This window comes from Loxodonta africana, chromosome 11 (genome assembly GCF_030014295.1).
Source record: "Loxodonta africana isolate mLoxAfr1 chromosome 11, mLoxAfr1.hap2, whole genome shotgun sequence".
In the NCBI taxonomy this organism is placed as follows: domain Eukaryota; kingdom Metazoa; phylum Chordata; class Mammalia; order Proboscidea; family Elephantidae; genus Loxodonta; species Loxodonta africana.
Window position 1 is genome coordinate 74,539,794 of NC_087352.1, and position 20,533 is coordinate 74,560,326.

The 20,533-nt window shown below is 40.2% G+C and overlaps 1 protein-coding gene across 1 annotated transcript in view; it reads right to left on the bottom strand.

Moving 5' to 3' along the window:
- Positions 1-3,651: 3,651 nt before the first annotated feature.
- The window catches only part of ASXL3 (ASXL transcriptional regulator 3), a 174,875-nt gene continuing 157,993 nt past the window's right edge, over positions 3,652-20,533 (bottom strand). The window contains exons 9-11 of the mRNA XM_023543899.2: positions 18,392-18,497; positions 12,194-14,141; positions 3,652-9,158 (exon numbers count right to left, since the gene is read on the bottom strand). Of these exons, the coding sequence (XP_023399667.2) occupies positions 5,427-9,158; positions 12,194-14,141; positions 18,392-18,497 (5,786 nt within the window). The 3' untranslated portion in view covers positions 3,652-5,426. The remainder of the gene's footprint in view (positions 9,159-12,193; positions 14,142-18,391; positions 18,498-20,533) is intronic.

The window sequence follows — 20,533 nt, forward strand, 5'->3', positions numbered from 1 at the left end:
AATCCGGGTTAATAGTCCTATGTTCAATGCTTTCAGATTCATCTCACTGAAATATATGCATATATCTTTAACCTATGTAAATGTAACTGAAGCAATTTGGTTCTAACGGTTGGCAGTATTTTATTCAAATAACTCTAGCCATAATGTTTAATGTAGGATAAAAAAAATCAAACCAAGCAATTCTTTTAAAAAATCATTCTCTATACTATTCATTTTGAAAAAGATAAAATATCATAGCAACAATGTGTCTGATCTGAAAGCTTTTTGTACAAAGAATTAACAAGATACTCACAAAAACAAAAAGTTCCAAGTATATTTTTAAATGGTAAGCAGAGCACAGTTAATTCCAATGGGTTCAGTTATAATTTTTACTGTTTTAAAAAGTTCTAACTGCTAAGTTGACAATTTACCATACCAAAAGGAATAGTAGGTAAATTTAACCATATACTGTTTCCTGTCATTTTTTTTCTTAAAAATTTCAATGTAATAATAGTACATTATACTATCTATGGGGCCCTGGTGGTGCGGTGGTGAAGAGCTCAGCTGCTAACCAAAAGGTTGGCAGTTCAACTCCACCAGCCACTTCTTGGAATCCCTAGGGGTCAGTTCTACTCTGTCCTGTATGGTAACTATGAGTTAGAATCAACTCGATGGCAACGGGGTTTTTTTTTCTTCCTATTGCTGTATTTATGTATATATACAACCTCATTCATCAAAAAATTTAAAAATGACAATGATTTCATGTTTCATTTCTTTATTTTCTTCTGAATATTTTAATATTGAAACCCAAATTGTTACTTTGAGAAAGGGAAAAACAGAGAAACATGAAGAGACGACGTTTCATTTAACTTATGGTATCGTGAGCAGTCACTTTCGTAGGCAACACTTTTTTTTTTCCTTTGTAGAAAAGAAATAAAAAACAAACAGCACCATTAAAGAATGCATGATCCCTGAATTCTAAACAAAACACTGTCTAAAAATTTTTAAAATGCTTGTTGCACTCAGTCACATTTAGTCAGGTATCAAAGCAAGCATAACAGTATGAAATTGTAGCAGTCTGACAGAATCAACTGCTCCCCCTTCTGAGGGTTTTACACACCTTTTCTGAGTTTTTCCTGTGGGAATAATATATTCTTTGGTAGAGGACTGAAGGAGGGTTTTACTTTTCTGTATGCTGATACAGAATGTCTGTGTACGTTCAGGGCCTTCACCCCCAATCTGTGTTTGTCATGCGTGTTATGTGTGGGTTGATTTCACATTTCGCTGTTGTAAAACTGTAGGAGTAATACCGCCTTTAAAAAAAAGGCATTAAATGGCTAACGTCAAACAGATGTAAACATTCAGAATACTGACCAAAAAAAAAAAAAAATCCATAGACACAATAAAACAAAACTCTACTGAAAATATGAATTAGATTAGGTTTCCATGAAGCAGGGGGAAAAAATACAGCAGTACAAGAAAATGATGGCAACCAAGTAAAGCACTTTCTTTGAAACATTCTTGAACAGTCAAATACAATGAAGTTTTCCTACAGTCTAAATTATTCTGCAACTATCAAATATAATACAAAGCGAAATAGTATGTGCTATAAAAAAGCAGCTCCTTTAAATTATAGTAAAAACACTTTTTGTTCTTTTTTTTTTTTTTTACAGTGACAGAGCATGAGGACTGAAGACAGGATTTTTAAATTCAGTGACATTTTGGCTACTTCGGCCCCTGACAGTCTGATGAGTTCCTTGTCTAAGGCTCTTCACATTGATCTCTGGAAACACAGACGGACAGTGACTCTGGGCTCTGCCCCTGCAGTGGGGGGATTCCCACTGGGCAGCTAACATGGTGCAAGGCCTAGAGATGATGCAACCCTAAAGCTGGTTTCAAGCGTCTCAGGGCTTCACCGTATATACCACGGAGCAACTGGGAAAACAGAGATCACAGTAACTTCCTCTTTTGAAACTGTGCGACTGTAAAGAAAACGGGGCTGCGGCATCATGGAATTCTCACTCGACTGCATTATAAAGCACCATATGCACCAACTCGTTTGTTTTTGTATGATTCTTTTGAACTGAATGAGAATACCCGAGGTCCAGAAATCAACCAAACCTTCTGTAGCTCATTCCAGAAACACACACCGCTACAAAGTCTTTATAGCAACAAGGCTCAACCTCAGAGGTTTTCAAGTTTTGTTTTGTTCTTTTTCCTTAACCTAGACCTTAGCAGGGAAACATTATATAAAACTGTGGTGCTCAGTTTACCAACATTTCTGCTGTTCTCACTTTGGGAAGGGAAAGGATGTATTTTCATTTTGAAAATGAATTTGCATCAGAAAGTTCTTATTAACATGGCCATGAACTACCTAAATATGTCTTTGTACACCTCAGGCATATGCATATCACAGAGGAAGAGATTGGGGAATTGCAGTTTTTTCCTTCCTCTTCTTCAAAAGTGCTACTTAGGGAAATACATCTTTTGAGACTCAAAAAAAAAAAAAAACCCATGTTACATGTGCAAGTCCTAGTCCTGACAGGGATATAATTGGGTCCAATAGCCAGGACAATGCACATACTAAAATCCGCACACTACACCACACTAACCATGTAGTAGATAACATAGTCACTCCATTTGCACATAAGCAGACACCTGTGGAAATCGGGAAACGAGGCATCTTACTAGCCTAATTCAGACATACTGGTTTTTGTATATTAAATGCATACCTACAGAATATTTGACCCACATTTTACTTCTCGATCTATTTTCTTCCTTCTCACTGATTTTTTTAGCCCAAAGATATTGTTTTTAATAATTAAACGATATGAGGACACCAGGAACCTGAACTAAGACAAAAAAGAGCAAGAGCACAGAAAAACTGCTTTTACTAGAATGCTCTCTTCAGTCTTAAGTGACAGAATCCATGAGCTACCACCAGCTGAGTCTCTAACTCTATCGTGTAAAAAATCAAAACATATGGAAGGACACTTTTCTTCATCCCTAGTAAGCAACGTGCAGGCAGTTGCTGATAATGAACTCAGTACCACATCGGCCTCAATTGTACCTCACACACGGTACGGTGGTTTTTGTAGGCTGCAGTCTCTTTCAACGCCACGTCAGTTACTGGTGTGATATTTCTCAGTCCTGCAGGTGTAGACAGTATCTGACACTAATACAGTGGTGGCTGAATTTGGAAGTAATTGGCATATGAGTGTCTACATTTCACGGGTGCCGTACCGTGAGACCAGAGCATTGTCTTCTGAATCAAGGTAACACCAGAGCCACGCCGACCATAAAGACACCAATAGGGATGCCTCCTCAATACAACCTGGCACGCTGAGTTAACTAAGGATTGCTGGAATTTATTCTGAATTCTTCTGGAAGGGTTGGTTAAGTGCATTGCTAATTTTCTCAGTGGCAATTTTTTTTTTTTTTTGGTTCATTTTAACGTGAAAAACAGAACTGGCAGTACTGAAGCACCGAATTTGGGCCATGGAGGCAAGCCTTTTCCTTTCTTTAAAGATAAAGTTATCTTTTAGTATCAGCAATTTGTTACTAAAAATGACGTCTCCATCACCTAAAGAAATTTGGCAACATCACAATAAATATGGAGAAAAACACATACCATAGATTATAAAAAAAAAAAAAAAAATCACGTTTCTTCCCCCCACCCCGCAGGAATGTAATTTCTGCTCATTCCAGTTAATCTTTAAGACATTTTAAGTGAATGTTGAAAAGTTTACATTGATCAAGATGATCCCATGTGAAAATACCTGTCATTTCTTACCCTGGAACAAAAATGATTTTCCTCCATGCTTTTGTTTTTATTCCACGGCCACAATCAATCAATGGGTTAATGGCAATCCATGTTTTGTGCTCTGTAATCTGAAGTTAAAAGGGCATGTTTTTTGTTTTCTTTCATCTTCCCACAGTGTGCATGTGCTTTTGAACTTGCTTTAGGGAACAGGGCCTCCTGAACTACAGCTGGTTTCCGGCTGATGGTGGCCAAAGTATATGGAAAGTCGCTAAAATACTCAACACTCGGGCTTTACTGGATAAACACTGACGATAGTTGTAAGATGCAGTATCCCTTTTTCAAAAGCAGTTCCAACTCCCCCTGAATATGAAGAATGCATTGAACGGACCTGAGGAAAAAAATAAAATAAGCAATTCCGAGAACAATTATTAAAATGAGGGCTATTTTCAGAGTCAAATATATTTATATAGACCATAAATCATGAGAAAAAAAGTGTTCAAAAGAAGGTCAACACTTTAGCCTTCTGTAGTCCCTTTTATCATCAATGACACTGTGAAAAAGAGGTGGCCAACCTCTACAAAGGCCAGAACACACTGGTGTCATCAAAAAAGGGCTACAGTAACCTCCCTCCAAATTTTAATATCTAGTAATTATATCAGAATGAACAAAATGGTCTAATATTTACATTACCAGCCTATTTATATATTTCTTGCATATATAGCATTTTATTTGTTTGTTTTTCATTTTAGGCATTTCTTTTTCACAATTGCTCTTAAAAGCATATGGGCCTACCACTCTCCATTGGCCAACGATCTTACATTATCAGGTGATAAAGGGCCAGAACCGGATGACTGGACTTGAGGCCCACGTTACAATTTCAAGTCTAAGACACACTTTACTACACTGCACATACAAAAACCCAGGGCAGAGCCAGATATTCTGTCACAGTCTGTAACAGCAGAGGGAAGAAAAATAATGACAGTGGGTTTCAATAATATACCTCCTTTAATGTATCATCTTCTATGATATGAGTAAACACAAGGAATCATACATTTAAATCAGATTCCCCTTTCCAAGGAGAATTTAATCAGGGTGGTAAAGGCAGGTCCGGGAGAGTCCATTGTGACAACTCTTGCTGTAACAGCTAATCTATAGAAGACTGCAAAATCACCTTCGATCACTTTGACCATTGTCTTTCTACATCAGCATTTCTGGTTATTATAAAGTAAAATTTTCCTTTTCCTGGCTACAACCACCAACCAGTTGCCATGGAGGCACTTCTGGGTGGACTCGAACCTCAACTTTTTGGTTAGCAGCCGAACGTATTAACCATTTACACCACCCAAGGGCATCTACCTACACCTAGGCAAAAAAAAAAAAAAAAGGAATTGGGCAGTGACCTGTTGGGCAGTGACCTGTATACACATGGTCCGAAACTTCCGGAAGCTGGGGAACGGCAACTGAATTTGTAAAAGGCATGCTGCTGAACCATTCGGTTGGGATGCACCCTCCCCTCTACAAGGAATGCAAGAGAACAATAATCCCATGGAGCAAAGAGAACATGCTACAAACTAAAATAAATTAGCATGAAATAAAACACCAAGTTATTCAATTTGTTGTTGCTGATGCCGCTTGGCTTTTCCGTGGTCAAAAGGGATACTGCATCTTTCACTTAACTTAGCTCTTATCGTACAACCAGGCAAGCTACACAGAGTTTTGAAGGCCCTATGCAGTCGTCATGGCAGAAGGCCCCACAGCCTCTGCACACAATCATGGCTTTCAGCCGGCAAGAGCATTTCAGTTCCAACTCCTCGGCGTTGTTGCTGTCGGCAAAGTTCTGGACAGGCATCTGAGTGTTCTGACCAGGCAGGCCCGTGGCAGGATTGGCGCCACTTCCCAAAATCCCAATGGACTTTTCAATTGCTGATGCTGCCCTTTTGAAGCTCGTGCTACCAAAGTGTATTGTGGGGTAATTTCCACAGAGCTGCTGCTGTTGCTGCACCTGCATTTTCTGAGCAGTTAATTGGGTAAAAGGCTTTTGCGGCTCAGAAAGCAAATAGGAAGAGAAATCTGCATTTTTTAGAGCAAATGCTTTCAACTGTTCTTTCATTTCATTCTGGTCATAGGAAACTTGTTTCATGCCCAGTTCGCAGCTGCTGCTTAAGCCTTCCTCAAAAGAAAGAGGTTCCGATTTGATATTGCTACATATGCCTGCAGACTGTGGCCAACTAAGTCTTTTAGTGGTTTCCATGGTAACTGGTGGCTGTTTTTGATCGGCCAAGACTTCTGCATTAGGAAGAGGTGGAGGTAGTGGAGGTGGTGGTGGGGGCGGTGGGGGTAGAGCCAGGGGGGGAGGGGGAGGGGGAGGGGGAGGTGGCGGGGGTGGGGGATGCACGAGTGCTTTGTTTGGCATTGCGTGTGCAGCGCCCCCCACGTCATCGCCTTCTTTGATGGGTATGCTGGGAGATAACATGTTGGCTAACCTTAGCTGGTGAGGTGCTGAAGAAACACCGACCTCTCCCAATCCCTTCTGTTCAAGATGCCTGTTGAAGGCAAACGCACTGCAGCCCGCCGGGGTCTTGGAAGAGGCCTGTAACAGGGCTGCAGTAGGCATGGGGCCCCTTGCAGCCATAGGCATTTGGTAAAACTGCTGTCTGTGTGAGGTAGCAGCTTCAGGGTGGAAGCTGCCATTCTTGTCAACATGAAATAGGTTCTGCTGGAAGCTACAGGAGGGGAGCAGCCGCTTCTGCTGTTTGACCTCAGGGCTGTGGGCAATTCGGTTTTGCGCCGAGTGCTTGTTGAGCCACTCTTGTTTAAATGGCTGGCTGTGTCCTAGCTGGTTCATGCTGGAGTTTATGACACAAGGCACCCCTTTCACATCTGGGTCCACCAACAGCTTCCCTGGTTCACATTTGATTTGAGCGTGTTCCCCAACAGTCCTGGCCACCCTCTTTTTGGGGTGGTTTTCTCGCTTTCTCATCTGGAGTGGTGCAAGAGTTCCCGCCAAGTAGCCCTTACCATCTGGATTTGGAGAGCTGGATGGCATTTCCACAATGTTCCTCTCTGGTGCTGTTTTACCCACTGAGGTAGTTTGAAGAGGCAAAGGAAGCCTGTTAATTTCGAGCTTGGCTCCCAGTCTGGGCTGCGGCAACACTTTTTCCAAAGGCAGGTTGCCCTGTAGTAACTGTGTCACCAGCGGATTGTTAGCCTCCACGGATGACAGACGGCAGCTTGTGCTCCCTGTGCTAGGAACCCTTTTCAGGGTGTCTGTAGCCAAGGAAATTGCCTCTTCCATGGAGCTGGAGCTGGAGCTGGAGCTGGAAGCCTTTGTGTTCTGTGTTTGCTGCACACCAGAGGTTACCTCTGTCACTGGAGGTGGCAGCTCAGGTCCAGGAAAGTCTTCAGTGTCCATTCTAAAGCCCTTGTCCACTTCATGAGGTTCGGATTTTACAGGGAGTGTGACATTTGTTATAAGATTCCTGGTGTGAAGTTCTGGCACGTGGGAGTAGCTGGCGTGTTCGGTTTTGATAGTCTTTGGACAGCTCTGTTCTAGATATTCTTTCTGTTTACTTGAACCCGAGTGGCTAACCAGAGGCTGTCCCGTGTTCCTCATTCCATCATCATTCCAGCAAATCCGGTTGCCTGGGTTATACTGATTGCTACAGGTTGTGTCTGCTTCACTTTTGAAAGTAGCTGGGCCACATGTCTGCTCAGGAAAGCTACGACTAGGCACAGGCACCTCATTCAATTTGTCTGGGACAACAAGGGGTAATTCTTGGAGACTTGTGCAGGTGGCCTGCAAGGCTTTACAGTCTTGTTTTGCTGCAGAGGCAGCAATGAAACTGGAACCATGATCTATGCTTTCATTTGCAACTGGCTCGGGCCTACTAATAACTGACACCTGGGGACATGCCATGGGTTGTATGGGTGCCTCTGTCCTCACTGACCTGCTCTGGAGGTTCAAGCTGGCTTCTGCACCTTCAATGGAGACAGTCAGAGACAAACTGGAGGTCAGAGTGGTGCTGTGGTCCACGATGACTTTACACGGGATTGATCTGTTAATGGTTGGTGGTGCAAAGCCCCCTGGTGGTTGCTGAGGTTTTCCAGAATTATCTGCTCTGGTTTGAGGCCCTGCATTTTTGTCCAAGCTTTCAGCACTTAACTTGGGAGGATTATCATAAGAGTTTATCGTGAACATGTTCCCAGTAAACATTGCAATGGGTGGGCGTGCAACCAGAGAGTCTGTGACTGCGACAGAGTCACTGCAGCTGAGGGCCGCTCTCACAGTGGTACCCATGGATATGGTGGCCTGGTCTTCACTCCCAGGTATGGCTATCTTCTCAGAAGGAAATCGGTTGTTAATTCCTGTTGGGGGAATCAAGACAGAGCTAGTGGAGAGATGGTTTGGCAAATTATTTCCAAGAGAGGGAGTTGGCACAGAGGTGTATGGACTGGAGACTAAGCTACTAGCACTGCTGCTCGATATCAGCAACTGCTTTTCATCCACAGAGCTCGATATGCTTGAGCTCTCCGTAGCGGCTGGAATGGGAGCATTTTCAACACATTTTGGTATAATGGCTATGCATGGAGTGTCAGCTGCCTGGATGGTTTTTAACATGCTTATATTACAAGCAGAAATGGTAGTGTTTGCGCTGTCAACAGACATTAAAACAGAGGATTTATCGACAGAACCCACAAAGGGATGTTCTTTAATTGTTCCCGACATAGCAGTGCTGCAGACAGACACGGGGACAGAGTTTTTATTAAAAAGCATGGGCACACTGCTATTTTCAGAAGAGGTAGATGAAACAATTTTCTCAGATAAATGTGACACAGGTATATTGTCGTCAGAACTATGCACAGATGAGTCAGTGGCAGTTTCTGGAGCTTTAGGTGGGTTAAGAGACTGCTGTAATACAGTGGTGGTCTCCCGGAGGTGCACTGACTTGTTGTTGGGAGATCTGCAGTTTGGATTAACAATAATGACACCAGTTGAACCTTCAATTTTTGGTTCTGGAGTAGAAGAGACTTCTAAGTTTGGAAGCCCTTCCTTGGAGCTGAGCTGGGGCAACCGAGCCTCTTTAGTGGTCTGGAAGAGGTGGGCTCGGGCTTGATGCTTGGCGAAGAGCTTAGCCTTTGTCTGCTCTTTGATATGTGCCAGAGTTCTTGCTTTTCCACCTTCTCCTGGGCTCCCCATGGCTCCAGAGACGATGCTTGCGGCAGCGGCTACAGCGGCGGCAGCAGCAGCCTCTCGCTGAGCCCTTGCTTGCTGGGCACGGGCCTTGATATCTGCGAGGGTCCTGGCTCCCGTGTTCCTCCCACCACTCATGGATGTGCTAGTGGATGCTCGGGACTCTGGTTTAGAGATGGGTTGGCTCTTGATAATAAAAGGTGGTCCAATTTTGGAAAGCTGGATCTAAAGGAAGGGGAGAACGAAAACATGAAGTGTTTCGTATGCAATTACAAAGGAGGCGTGTAGAACGTGCTAATGCAAGGGCAAGGACTGGCTGCATTTGCTAATACTGTGGAACGAACTACCCGTATGTCCCCGAAGGAGCTTTTAGGGTATAAAGCAACAATAAATGTAGCACGGATGTGAAAATTAAGTTTTTAATCTCTGTTTTTAATCTATAAAAACTTCAACCGGTGACTTCTTTTGGCAGGGAAATGAAGAACCCTTTTAATGCCTATATAAAAGCAAACAAAGTGAATGCTTCCTAAAATGATGTGAGCTGTTTTAAAAAGACAGTTTTTAAATTATTGTTCTTGCTGGCTTGAAACGTTGGGGTGGGGCCTTAACTCGACTTGAGTTTTACCTTAGTTTGGTCCAAAGAAAAAAGCCCTGGCCAAGAAGTCAGGCAGCTAGAATTCTCATCCTGGATTTACACAAAGGAGCTTTGTGATCCTTCTCAAAGAACTGTGTACCTCAGTTTCTCCTAGCACCACACTGGGCCAGGGACTGTATGGTTTTTGTGTATTCCCACACCACCTCACACACTGCCCTACACCTTTATAATAAGTACACAGTAAAAGTTCGTAAACTCAGCTGTAAAATAAAACTTTTCTGGTCTATTTCCTTCACAGAGCTGTTATAAAGATGAAATGAGACTATATTTGTGAGAGTGCTTGGATTCCCAAAAGGATTTTACCATTAAGTTTTCATAAAAATAAGGGTTCTGTCCCTAAGAGAGTATGGGTTGTCCAGTTTCTTCTGGCACTGATAATCCACAACTTGATGAATTAGCTCAATGACACAACCCACACTGTTACCTACTCATGCAAATGAAGACACCCATAGAGTCACGGTTATAAAACTCATGACCAAACTCATGAGACCCAACAATGAAAATCAGGTCCCAGAGCTGTGACGCTTTAGTCACTAACAACATTCTTAGAGCCATAGATTTGTAGAGCTGGAAGGGATCTGATTAAAACCTCTCACTTGACAGTTAAAAACACTTGAGTGTATATAGTCGTCTCCCCTGGGGTCATGTAACTCAATTCAGTGCTGTTTACATGTACTACGATTTCTTTTCTCCCCCTAGGAAAAGCTTTCACTACAGAGCTTATATCTTCTCTTCTTAACACATGAATATTTACATTATCGTCACCTGACACACATTATAGGATCACATCAATTTAGAATTATGCTTGGAGAGTCTGACAGATGTAATTATCTTCCTGAGCTAACCCAGTTCTCATTTTCAAACTGCTTGTAAAGTCTCTCTTCTAACCCAAAGCCTTCTAAGAAAAGATGAATTTAGTGAGAAGGATTCGCTTTTCCCTGTTAAATATTTTCCTTAGTCTAAAAAGTTAAAAACAATTAAAAAACTTAAAACTGGATATATTTAAGCAAGAACTTAAAAGCCAAGCAACCATCAAATATACCTATAGTCTCTCTCTCACCTACCTACCTTCTCACTCACCTACCCAACTACCCATCTATCTATCGTCTATCTTTAAATAAAATGCATGTAACTTTGAAAATAGGCTTTTGACATAGAAAAATTAGGCTGGTGTATTTAAAAATATTTCTTATAAAAAACAGATTTATATTTTTCTTTCCATTGCTTCAGAAATTAGAATGCATAGTAGGTTTTTGGTTGAAGTTTAATGTTCATCTTTTAGATCTTTATTCAGCAGGGAGTGTTTTATTAAGTAGAATAACTATGACCATACTCTTACAAGTCTATCTTGTAGAGTTCAGGAGACACCTACAAAAAGTAGATTTCAGAGCATAGCCAAATTAGCGAAAGAGAGTAAGAAAATAGGTTGAATACATTTAGGCTCCTAGACCAATACTATAACGGAATAACCAATTTTTATTTTAGAACAAAATAAGTGGACTTAGATAAAAGCATCACATGTATGCAAATTAACTGTTGTTGTTAGGTGCATCAAGTGGGTTCAGACTCAGAGCAACCCACGTAAACAACAGAACAAAACACTGCCCAGTCCTGCACCATCTTCACCATCTTTGCTATGCTTGAGCCCACTGTTGCAGCCACTGTGTCAATCCATCTCATTGAGGGCTTTCCTCTTTTTCGCTAACCATCCACCTTACCACACATGATGTCCTTCTCCAGGGACTGGAAATCCTAATGGGTAGGATTTCTCAAAATACTAAACTGAGGGATTCTCTTTAATTAACCTTAATTTTGAATTCACTTAGGCAGAGCCAATTTACAGAAAAGGTGTGTTTTCCAAGAGTTAAAATCTACCTGAAATCAACTTTAAGTATATAAATTGGAATATCTATCTACAGGGATTTAATATTTTTGTGAAGTTAAAGACCTCTTTACTATCTTGGGAATACAATGACAGGATTTGTATATTTATACGTCTACAGCATTTTCCCTCAGGGTTTGCAAAGCAATTTCATTGGTTTATTCAAGAATTATTAATGAGGTCCTGCTCTAAGCCAGGTCCTCTCTGCTAGGCAACAGTGGTGTTCACTGCTTGTTGGATAATGAATGAATGATATGTACCTTCATGTCTCTAGTGCAAGCCTCTGACTTTTGACTATTTCTTTCCCTAGTCCCGCTGAACTTTTATAAGATACTGAGTTATCTTTCCAGTTTCCCTGAGTTTATGTAGGTTTCTGTCCTAAACTTTGGAATCCCCAGTGTCTCAGTGTCCTGAAAGCTCCTCAAGACTCTAGTGTCCTCTCCCCAAATCTTAGTCCTTAATCACTGATGTCTAAACATATATACATATCTGATCTTCTCATATGAGTTCAATGCACAGTCTTAAAAAGATCATTTAATATTAGGCTGCATAATGGTAGGATTATATATAAACTGACTTTATATATATATATCTACATCTATATATATAAAACCTGGATGAAAACTACTTTAATATTGAAAAATTAAGTACTTAATCACATAAAACAATCACATTGACTAGGAAAAACCTATCTATCAAATCACACTTTTCTTAATGCCATACCTTGAGAGGTGGAACCCTGGGCTCCTCTCTTGGAGGCTGTTCTTTCTCAGGTGGGCTGCTAGATGATACGTTACGGGTTGACTGATCATCTTCTATCCTAGCCCTCTTTTCCTTACAGATTCCAAAGCTGTGCTGCTCTGCAGTTTTCCTTTTTGATATTTCTGACTCTCTACTTTCATTTCTTGTCCCGTCGGGTGACATGGAGGGCTCTGATGACTTGGAAGTATGTGAGGTCTCCAATCGATTCTGCATGCTTCCTTGCTTATGTGTTCTATTTCTAGGGCCTTCTGAAAACGAAGTCTTATCCACTGACGAAGGATATGGCTTGTCCTGTAATTTAGCTGATGGAAGCTCACTTCCTTTACTCTCTGCCTCTTCAGAAAAGACAGATAATTCCAATGGTGAGGACACTCCTTTCTTTTCTGTTCTTTGCAGGACACTATGACTTGTAGCTTTTATCATATCTGGAGAAGGAAGTTCTGGGATAGGAGGGTAGGGCTTCTCAGTTTCGGCATATGATTTACAAGGCTGCTGATTCAGGGTCTTATTGTGCAATTCTTCAAGTGGAAACGCTTCAGGAGCAATGGAAGAAGAACCCATTTTGACAGGTTCAGGAGAATGTGATAGAGTCTTCTGCTGAGAAAGAAGGCTCTCTCCCAAGGGTTTGGCTGGGACAGAAACTTCATCTCTCTGTGTGGAGAGTGGTTCTTCAGACATGGAAGGTGACTTTCTTTGTTGATGCACCATTCTTTCGCTCAGGGAAGAATTAGAAATTGGAGAGGTTTCTGCAGGAAGTGGCAAACTGGATACAAATGTGGTCTCAGATGTGAGAAGCATGGACGACACTGAAGAAGGTTCTGATGTCAAAGGTAAATCAGACATCGGTGATGTCTCTGATGTCAGAGGTAAGTTGGATACTGGGGATGCTTCTGACGTTAAAGGCAAGCTGGACATAAGAGATGCTTCTGATATCTCCGGTGAAGTGGATATTGGAGATATTTCTGACATCAAAGATGCATGGAGGTTTTCATCAGTGGGCTTTCTCTGATTACACGTATCTGTATTTTCAGTGCTGGACACCTCAGAACAAAATGCTGTCTCGAGGGAGGCTGGAGTACATGATCCTTCTGAAGTGGATTGGGTCTCCCCACCTGGGGATGTCAGGCTGGGACAGGCTCCTTCTGGGCTCTCAGAAGACAAGGAAGTATCAGATATGCCAGCATTTTCAGAAAGCTGTTCATCAGGATCACTCTGTAGTTCCATATCTACCGCAGTTCCTTCATTTGGAAATTGCCCTTCTAAAGAAGATGACCCTGTTTGTATTTCTGAAGTATTGGTCTCTATTGCAGTTTCTGGCTCCTTAGGTTCTATGTCTCTGAAGTGAGTCACAGATGAAGTGGAAGGTACAAGAGAGTCGCAGATTTCTACCTGATCAATAACAACTGACATTTCTTCCTGGGGAGATTCTGGTTTCTCTTCCACCTTAATTTCAATATGCGGCAAAGTTTCTAAAACATCATTCATCATAACACAGGATTCCAAGTTATCTTCAGGAGGTAAGATTTGGGACTCTTCATGGGAGTTGTTTGTACTTTCAGACTCCTCAGAAAATTCAGGTATTGTCCTGTGATTTTCATCCTGGCATTCACAGATACTAGTCTCCACCTCTTCTGCAATTTCCTCCTGAATCACAGATTCTTCAGGGATCAAGATATCCTCTGATTCAGAATCCGCCATTACATCTTTCACCGGAATCTCTACCATAGGACAAAGTGTGGCACAGAAACCAGGCTCTGGGGAAAGCAGGCTTTTCAGCTGATGCTCTTCCGAGGGTGTCTGTGCAGAAGAGCCTGAGAGACCAGAGGTCCCACCTGAGGAACTGCTTTCAGCTCCATCGTTGTTTGGTCCGGAAGCGAGCTTCCCAGATTCCTCTCTCGACATGCCCAACCTGGACAAAATTAGAGATATTAAGTGATGGCTCAATCACGAATCATGAAAAGCACAACTTGAACCACTCACAAATATGGCCTTCAATAGAATGAATGCATCTCATTCATTTTATAATCACTAAGTGGGTTTGAAGTAGCATGTTTATTGAGACTAGTTTATGATTTAATTCCTCCACTGCTTTTACAATTATAACCAATAAAAAGGAAAAGATTTTTTATTGTGTAAGCAAGGAAATATGAGCCTTATCAAGTGATAATAAGAGGAACAAGTAAAATTACTTTAAATTGACTAAACAAGCCAAACTTTCTGCGTTTGCTTTTGTTGGTGTCAAGAAACTAAATGCTAGCATGGGAACATTCCATAAATGGCAAGTTACATACTATAAATATTTAAAAAATATAGACAAAAAAGCAAAAGAATGTATAAGATCTAAAATTTCATAAAAGTCAAAAAAGTAGAAAGATCCTTATAACAGAAATTTATATGGTGTTTAGAGGATGCAAATTGACCAAGATTGATAGAAAATGAATGTGTTATAAAATTCTGATATTGAAATGACTTCCAAAGATTAAGATCTTTTAAACCAATCTGAGAGATACTACTCAATCACCTTATTTTTAACATCTGAGTGTCTAACTTAAGACAAAAATTGCACTAAAGAATAAAAACATATTTGGGGTCATCAAAGTTGATTTTACCAATTTAGCTTTGTGGGAGTGAGGCAAGACTTTTAAATTATTTCACGTAGATTTCTAACTATGAAGATATTTCATACAAGATGACAGAAATATATATATATATACCAAAACCAAACCAAACACAGTGCTGTCGAGTCAATTCTGACTCATAGTGACCCTATAAGACAGAGTAGAACTGCCCCGTAGAGTTTCCAAGGAGCGCCTGGCGGATTTGGACTGCCAACCCTTTGGTTAGCAGCCACGTAACCACTATGCCACCAGGGTTTCCATATATATACACACATATATCAAGACATAATCCACCCTAATGTTCAGGTCGTAAGGCAAAGCTAATCAGAGTTACGAATCCAGGCTATTGTAAATGAATATTTTCCTTTGTACTAAATTACATCTTCAGCATCAGATGGTAGAGAAATATGTTATTCTCAATGAAGTTAAATTAAGCACAGGCTATGAGAAAAAGAAGCAGAAAAGAGAACATTTCCAGGGAAAGAAATATACTTAAATGAAGAAATTTAGCTATAATGGCAATGATGCAGGAAATATCTAGTGATATTTACTTTTATTTTTCACTTGAACAAAATCTTCAAAATGAGAGGGAAATAAAATTGAATAACACTATTTGGATATTTGATCACAGCCTTCTTTACTAAAATTCAAGAGATTCTGAAACCACAGAAGATACCGCCTTCATTAGTCTTTTTCGTTTAAGTTACCTCAAGATGAGTTCAAACTACACTAGAGTTGTTAATTATACTGTACAGAGAAGAACAAAAATTTACAGATAAATTTAAAGAAGAATACTCAGCTAGAAATAAAGTCCCTTGGGGTTAAGTCAAGTGGAGATTCTTAATAACTTAGCCTAGTATCAAGGATCACTGTTGGCTAAAGTGCTGCTGGTTCACTAATAAGGCTATTATTAAAGATATGTATGGATAAGGATATTATTACTTACATAGTACGTGTAAAACACTATAAAATATGCCCATGTCAACATTTTATTATTTTCATGGGAAAAGTGATTTAAGACGGCTTTTTAAAGCATAGAAGGAAGATACTCACAGAACACCACACGCCACACAAAGGAAAACCTGAGCTCCAGAAATCTAGACCTCAAATGAACAGTTCAGTGCTGAGTTAGCATATACATGGGTAATCTCTCAGTAACTAAAAAGAATACAGAGCAATACTATATCATAAGCAGACTAAACCAATAAAAGCAATAATAAAAATCTCAAACAAATAGCAACAACACTCTTGGAAAAACTTAGAACAATGAAAGGCATATGGTGTCATAACTGAAGTTGTTGGACGCAAAGAAAACACCCTCACACATCAGGGGAATGCCGTTAATCAAGGAATAACAAAACCCAAAGGGCTTTGAAATGAAAACAAAACCCAAAAGGCATTTGAAATGTCCAAAATTCATCTGTCACCCAAAATTAACCAGAGATAGAAAAGGACAAGAGAGAAGGTCAGTGATGTAAGGGGAAAGAAACTATATCGATCAACTAGAACAAGAAAAGAATCAAGTAGAAGGCCTTTTCGTATTCAGAGCATGGTGATGGTAGTAGGGAACCATGCTGACTCATAGTTTACTCCAGGGCAGGAGCCTTTACCCTGATATCATGGGAGTCTGTTAAGCCCTCAAATTTCATGCAAAAAAGACAGTATATGTGCATGTATGTGTGTGCATATGTGTGCGTGTCCATGTGAGAGAGAGAGACATACAGAGAGAGAGAAAGGAGAGAACGATTTTTCTGAGAAGGATTTGCAGGATTAAGAACCTGAGCAAGTTACTTGGTTTCACTGTGTAAACCTGGATAGATTACTTAGCTTCACTGTACCTCAGTGTCCTAATCTTTTTTTTTTTTTTTCAATAAGAATAATGATATCTACTGTACAGGACTGTTGGGAGGATTAAATGAAATAATATTTGCAAAGCCATTAGAAATATATCAGAGACAGAGTATGCTCAATAATTATTTGTTGAATGAAGGAAAGTTCTCTGTAACGTATGGTGCCTAGAATGTAGGCTCCCTGACAGCAGAGCCTTGGAAGACCTACAGAAAACTGTACCTCCAGCATCTAGAGCAGTGTCTGTCATGGAGATGTTGGATAAATATTGTTGAATTAATAAAGGAACAGGTCCATCACTCAACAAAAGTTAAGGACCTATATGCTCTGGACGTAACTCAGTTATGCTTCTGCCGTTACTGAAAAGAGTGCTTCCAATGTTCCATTTCACAGACAAAAGGAGAGGGAGTGCTCCTGAGTGTCGTCAAGGTGTCTTCCAGGATTTCTAATCCTGCTGGGCCTCAGCAGGACCTGGAAAGTTCCACAAATACACATGCCTAGCTTCAATTCCTAGAGATTTTCAGTCAGCATGTTTGGGATAGGCTTCAGATATCTGTATGTATTTTTCAAAGCTCCAATGAGGATTTTGATGAAGGCAGGCTTGGGTAATACCACTAGTAACGATATTTAAAGACAAGATCAATCACTTGTATTTATTTATGTGTATGCAGGGGTCTTGGGACAGCCATTAAAGACAAGCCCGTGCTTGAGAGTGGTGCTATTGAGGACAATTCACCAAAAGCTAGCCTACTCTGCATAAATAGTCTGTCAGTCATCTGATTCTTTTTCATGAGGAGCTCTCATGTGAGACTCCTTCTGGCATGTTTTTCTCCATTTACAGGGGAAATTCTGTGGAATTAGTTCAAGTAGCACAGATTTTGTTACCCACAAACACTTGAGTGTCTTTATGCAAAACAACAACTCTCAAACACTAATTGTGTAATGTAGGCATTAAAACACAAATTTCCCTACTAAGTAAGAGAATCTAAAGCTAAGGTCATTAAACCCCTCCTTTCTTGAATCTGACTGTCTGTGAGACTCTATTTCTGCCTAAGCAGAGTGTGTCTCTGCTAACCACAAAGCAAAGGTAAAGTTACTTTCAGTCTGATTCAGTCACTACCACACTTACGTGCAGTTGGTATTAACTTAAAAAGGAAACGCACATATACCCACACTAATAAAAATAATATATTAAAACATGTTACACCTGAAGAAAAGGCGGATACAGGAATAAAACCCCAGGCTCTCCCAAAAGCAAAGACTTAACACTGATTAAAACGTACATGCACAATCAACATTTTCTGAAAAAAGTGAAGGTAAAAGGTGTGCCTAAAGCTACTTATCTTGGAAGTATTCACTAATGAAAATGCTCGGATTAAGAAACAGGAAAATTTCACTAAAATTTACTTACAAAAACCAAAATTGACTTCTACAGCATTTCACGTGCTATTTTCAGTCCAAAATGAATTTTTATGGGCAAGTTATAAACCCTTTGAAAATGTATTTTTTTTTTTTTTTAATTTAAGTGCTGATATGCCACTATAATTTTATCCACAATTTCTTACACGGAGGGACTATTGCCTTTTATCACAGGTTTATTAAGTTTTACAGCATATGAGTGTCCTGTGTGAAGCAGAGAATTGCATTTTCATTTCCTTCTAAAAGAAATGAGAAAAAATGGTCTAGTACTTACTTTTCTCCATAAAATCTTTCAAAGAATTTTTCTTTCCAAGGTTCTGTTTTCTTTTCCTTCTCAATTTCTTGCCTTATTCGCAACTGCATTTCTGGGGTAAACTCTCCTAGAAAGAAAATGCTAATATATTGAGTAAAAGTAGTCACATTTTTTTTTTCCAATTAAAGAATAACATGTAACTAATTTGACTCAACTTTTGTGGCCGTTGAAGAAATGATGAATACTGATAATGTTTCTACAACTTCTCTTTTCATCAACATCACTCAAAGTCATTTAGTTATAGATGGACTCTCTAATAGTCAGCAAAGGCACTGAGTACTAGGAGCTGCAAGTAAAAAACTGTATATTCACTGTCCTCAAGAAGATAGGTCTGGTGGGAGAAAAGGCACACTTAACCAGTTAGCACTGAGCTAATTCCAACTCATAGGGGCCATGTGTGTCAGAGTAGAACTGTGCTCCATAGAGCTTTCAATGGCTGATTTTTCAGAAGTAGATTGCCAGGCCTTTCTTCTGAGGTGCCTCTGTATGAACCTGAACCTGCAACCTTTTGGTTTACAGCCAAGTGCATTAGCCATTAGCAGGGCTGACTACAATAAAATCTCAAAAGCCCTGTACAGGCCATAGCAACCAATTTAGTGAAAGTATAGAAGGTAAAGAACTTAATTCTGCCTAAGCAGATTTAGGAGGATCACATATAGGAGCTGATTCTTGAACTAGCTTTTGAAGGATGATCAGGCTTTCGTAAAGTATTTAAATGATAAGGCACAGAGATAAGGATATGTATATTATGTTCTTTTGAGTGGTCAGCTGTGAGTAGAATATAGGGTATGAGATGAAATGGGAAAGGTAGGCTGAGACCCATTCCCCAACGCATGTTCCACAGAGAGTTCTGAATTTTTTTCTATAGGAGGTAGAGGGGGTAATGGTGGCTTTTGCTGAGGGAAGAATATGGTTAGGTAAATAGCTCAGAAAAATAGGTCTGACAACAGGGTGAAGATATTGGAGGACTCCAGCTATGAGGCCATTGAACAATACAGATGAGAGATGGGAGGTTATGATCAGACTGGTAGCAGTAGCAATATGGAAAATGAGTCGGATTCGTGGCACAATTAACACCTCATGGCCACATAGACTTGAAGTGAAAGATTAACAATAACATCAAGGTTTCAAACTGAGGAACTGCGAGGACAGTGGGGACTTTAATAGAATGACAAAGCAGAGGGAGAGTAGATATGGAAGGGAAGACACCAAAACCAAACCCACTGCCTTCGAATCGATTCTGACTCATAGCAACCCTATATGACAGAGTAGAGCTGCCCCATAGAGTTTCTGAGGAGCACCTGGAGGACTCGAAATGCTGACCAGAGCACTTGAGCACTATGCCACCACTGATTCCAAAGGGAAGATAGTGAGTTTTATACTGGGCATTTTGGTTTTAAGGTGCCTGATATGAGTAGGCATTTGTAAATACAGCATGGAGAAGAGGTTAAAGCCAGATTTCAAAGTTTCTGGCACATGAAGGATAGCTGAAACCAAGGTGGTGAATGAGACTGTTCAGAGAATATGTATAACTGCAAAAGAAAATGGCAGAGAAGAGAATGCTGGGGACATCAACATTTACCATCAGAAGATTCCTGACAAAACTTGAGAAAGGGCTGTCAGAAACGTAGCGGCAGCAAACAATTTAGAAGACATTATGAATGTCTAAGGGTAGATGGTTTCAAGCTGGATGAAGTAAAACCAAATGTGATACTGGAGAAGAAATATGGAATGTAAGGACTGAGAAGAGGAAAATGGACTCAGCCATTAGAAAGATTCTCTAGGAGGGATATTTCAGTTTTGGATCGTGAGACCACACTAGACTGGAACAATCTGGGGAGCGGATAGGGGGTAAAACTGTGGTAGCATGGTGTACCCTTTATACTTAGCATGGAGTACTTTCAATACTTTTTAATCTTTCAAGAAACTTGGTGACTAAAGGCAGGATAAGGTGAAGTTGTGGCTTTGGGGGACAGATTTATTAACAGAAGTTTCTTTAGGCTCCAGAACACTTGAGAAATTACATAATAGATCAAACACTGTAATTTAAATTACCATTACAAAGAAAATCTTGCTATATCAATTTTTTTAATTAAATCCCAG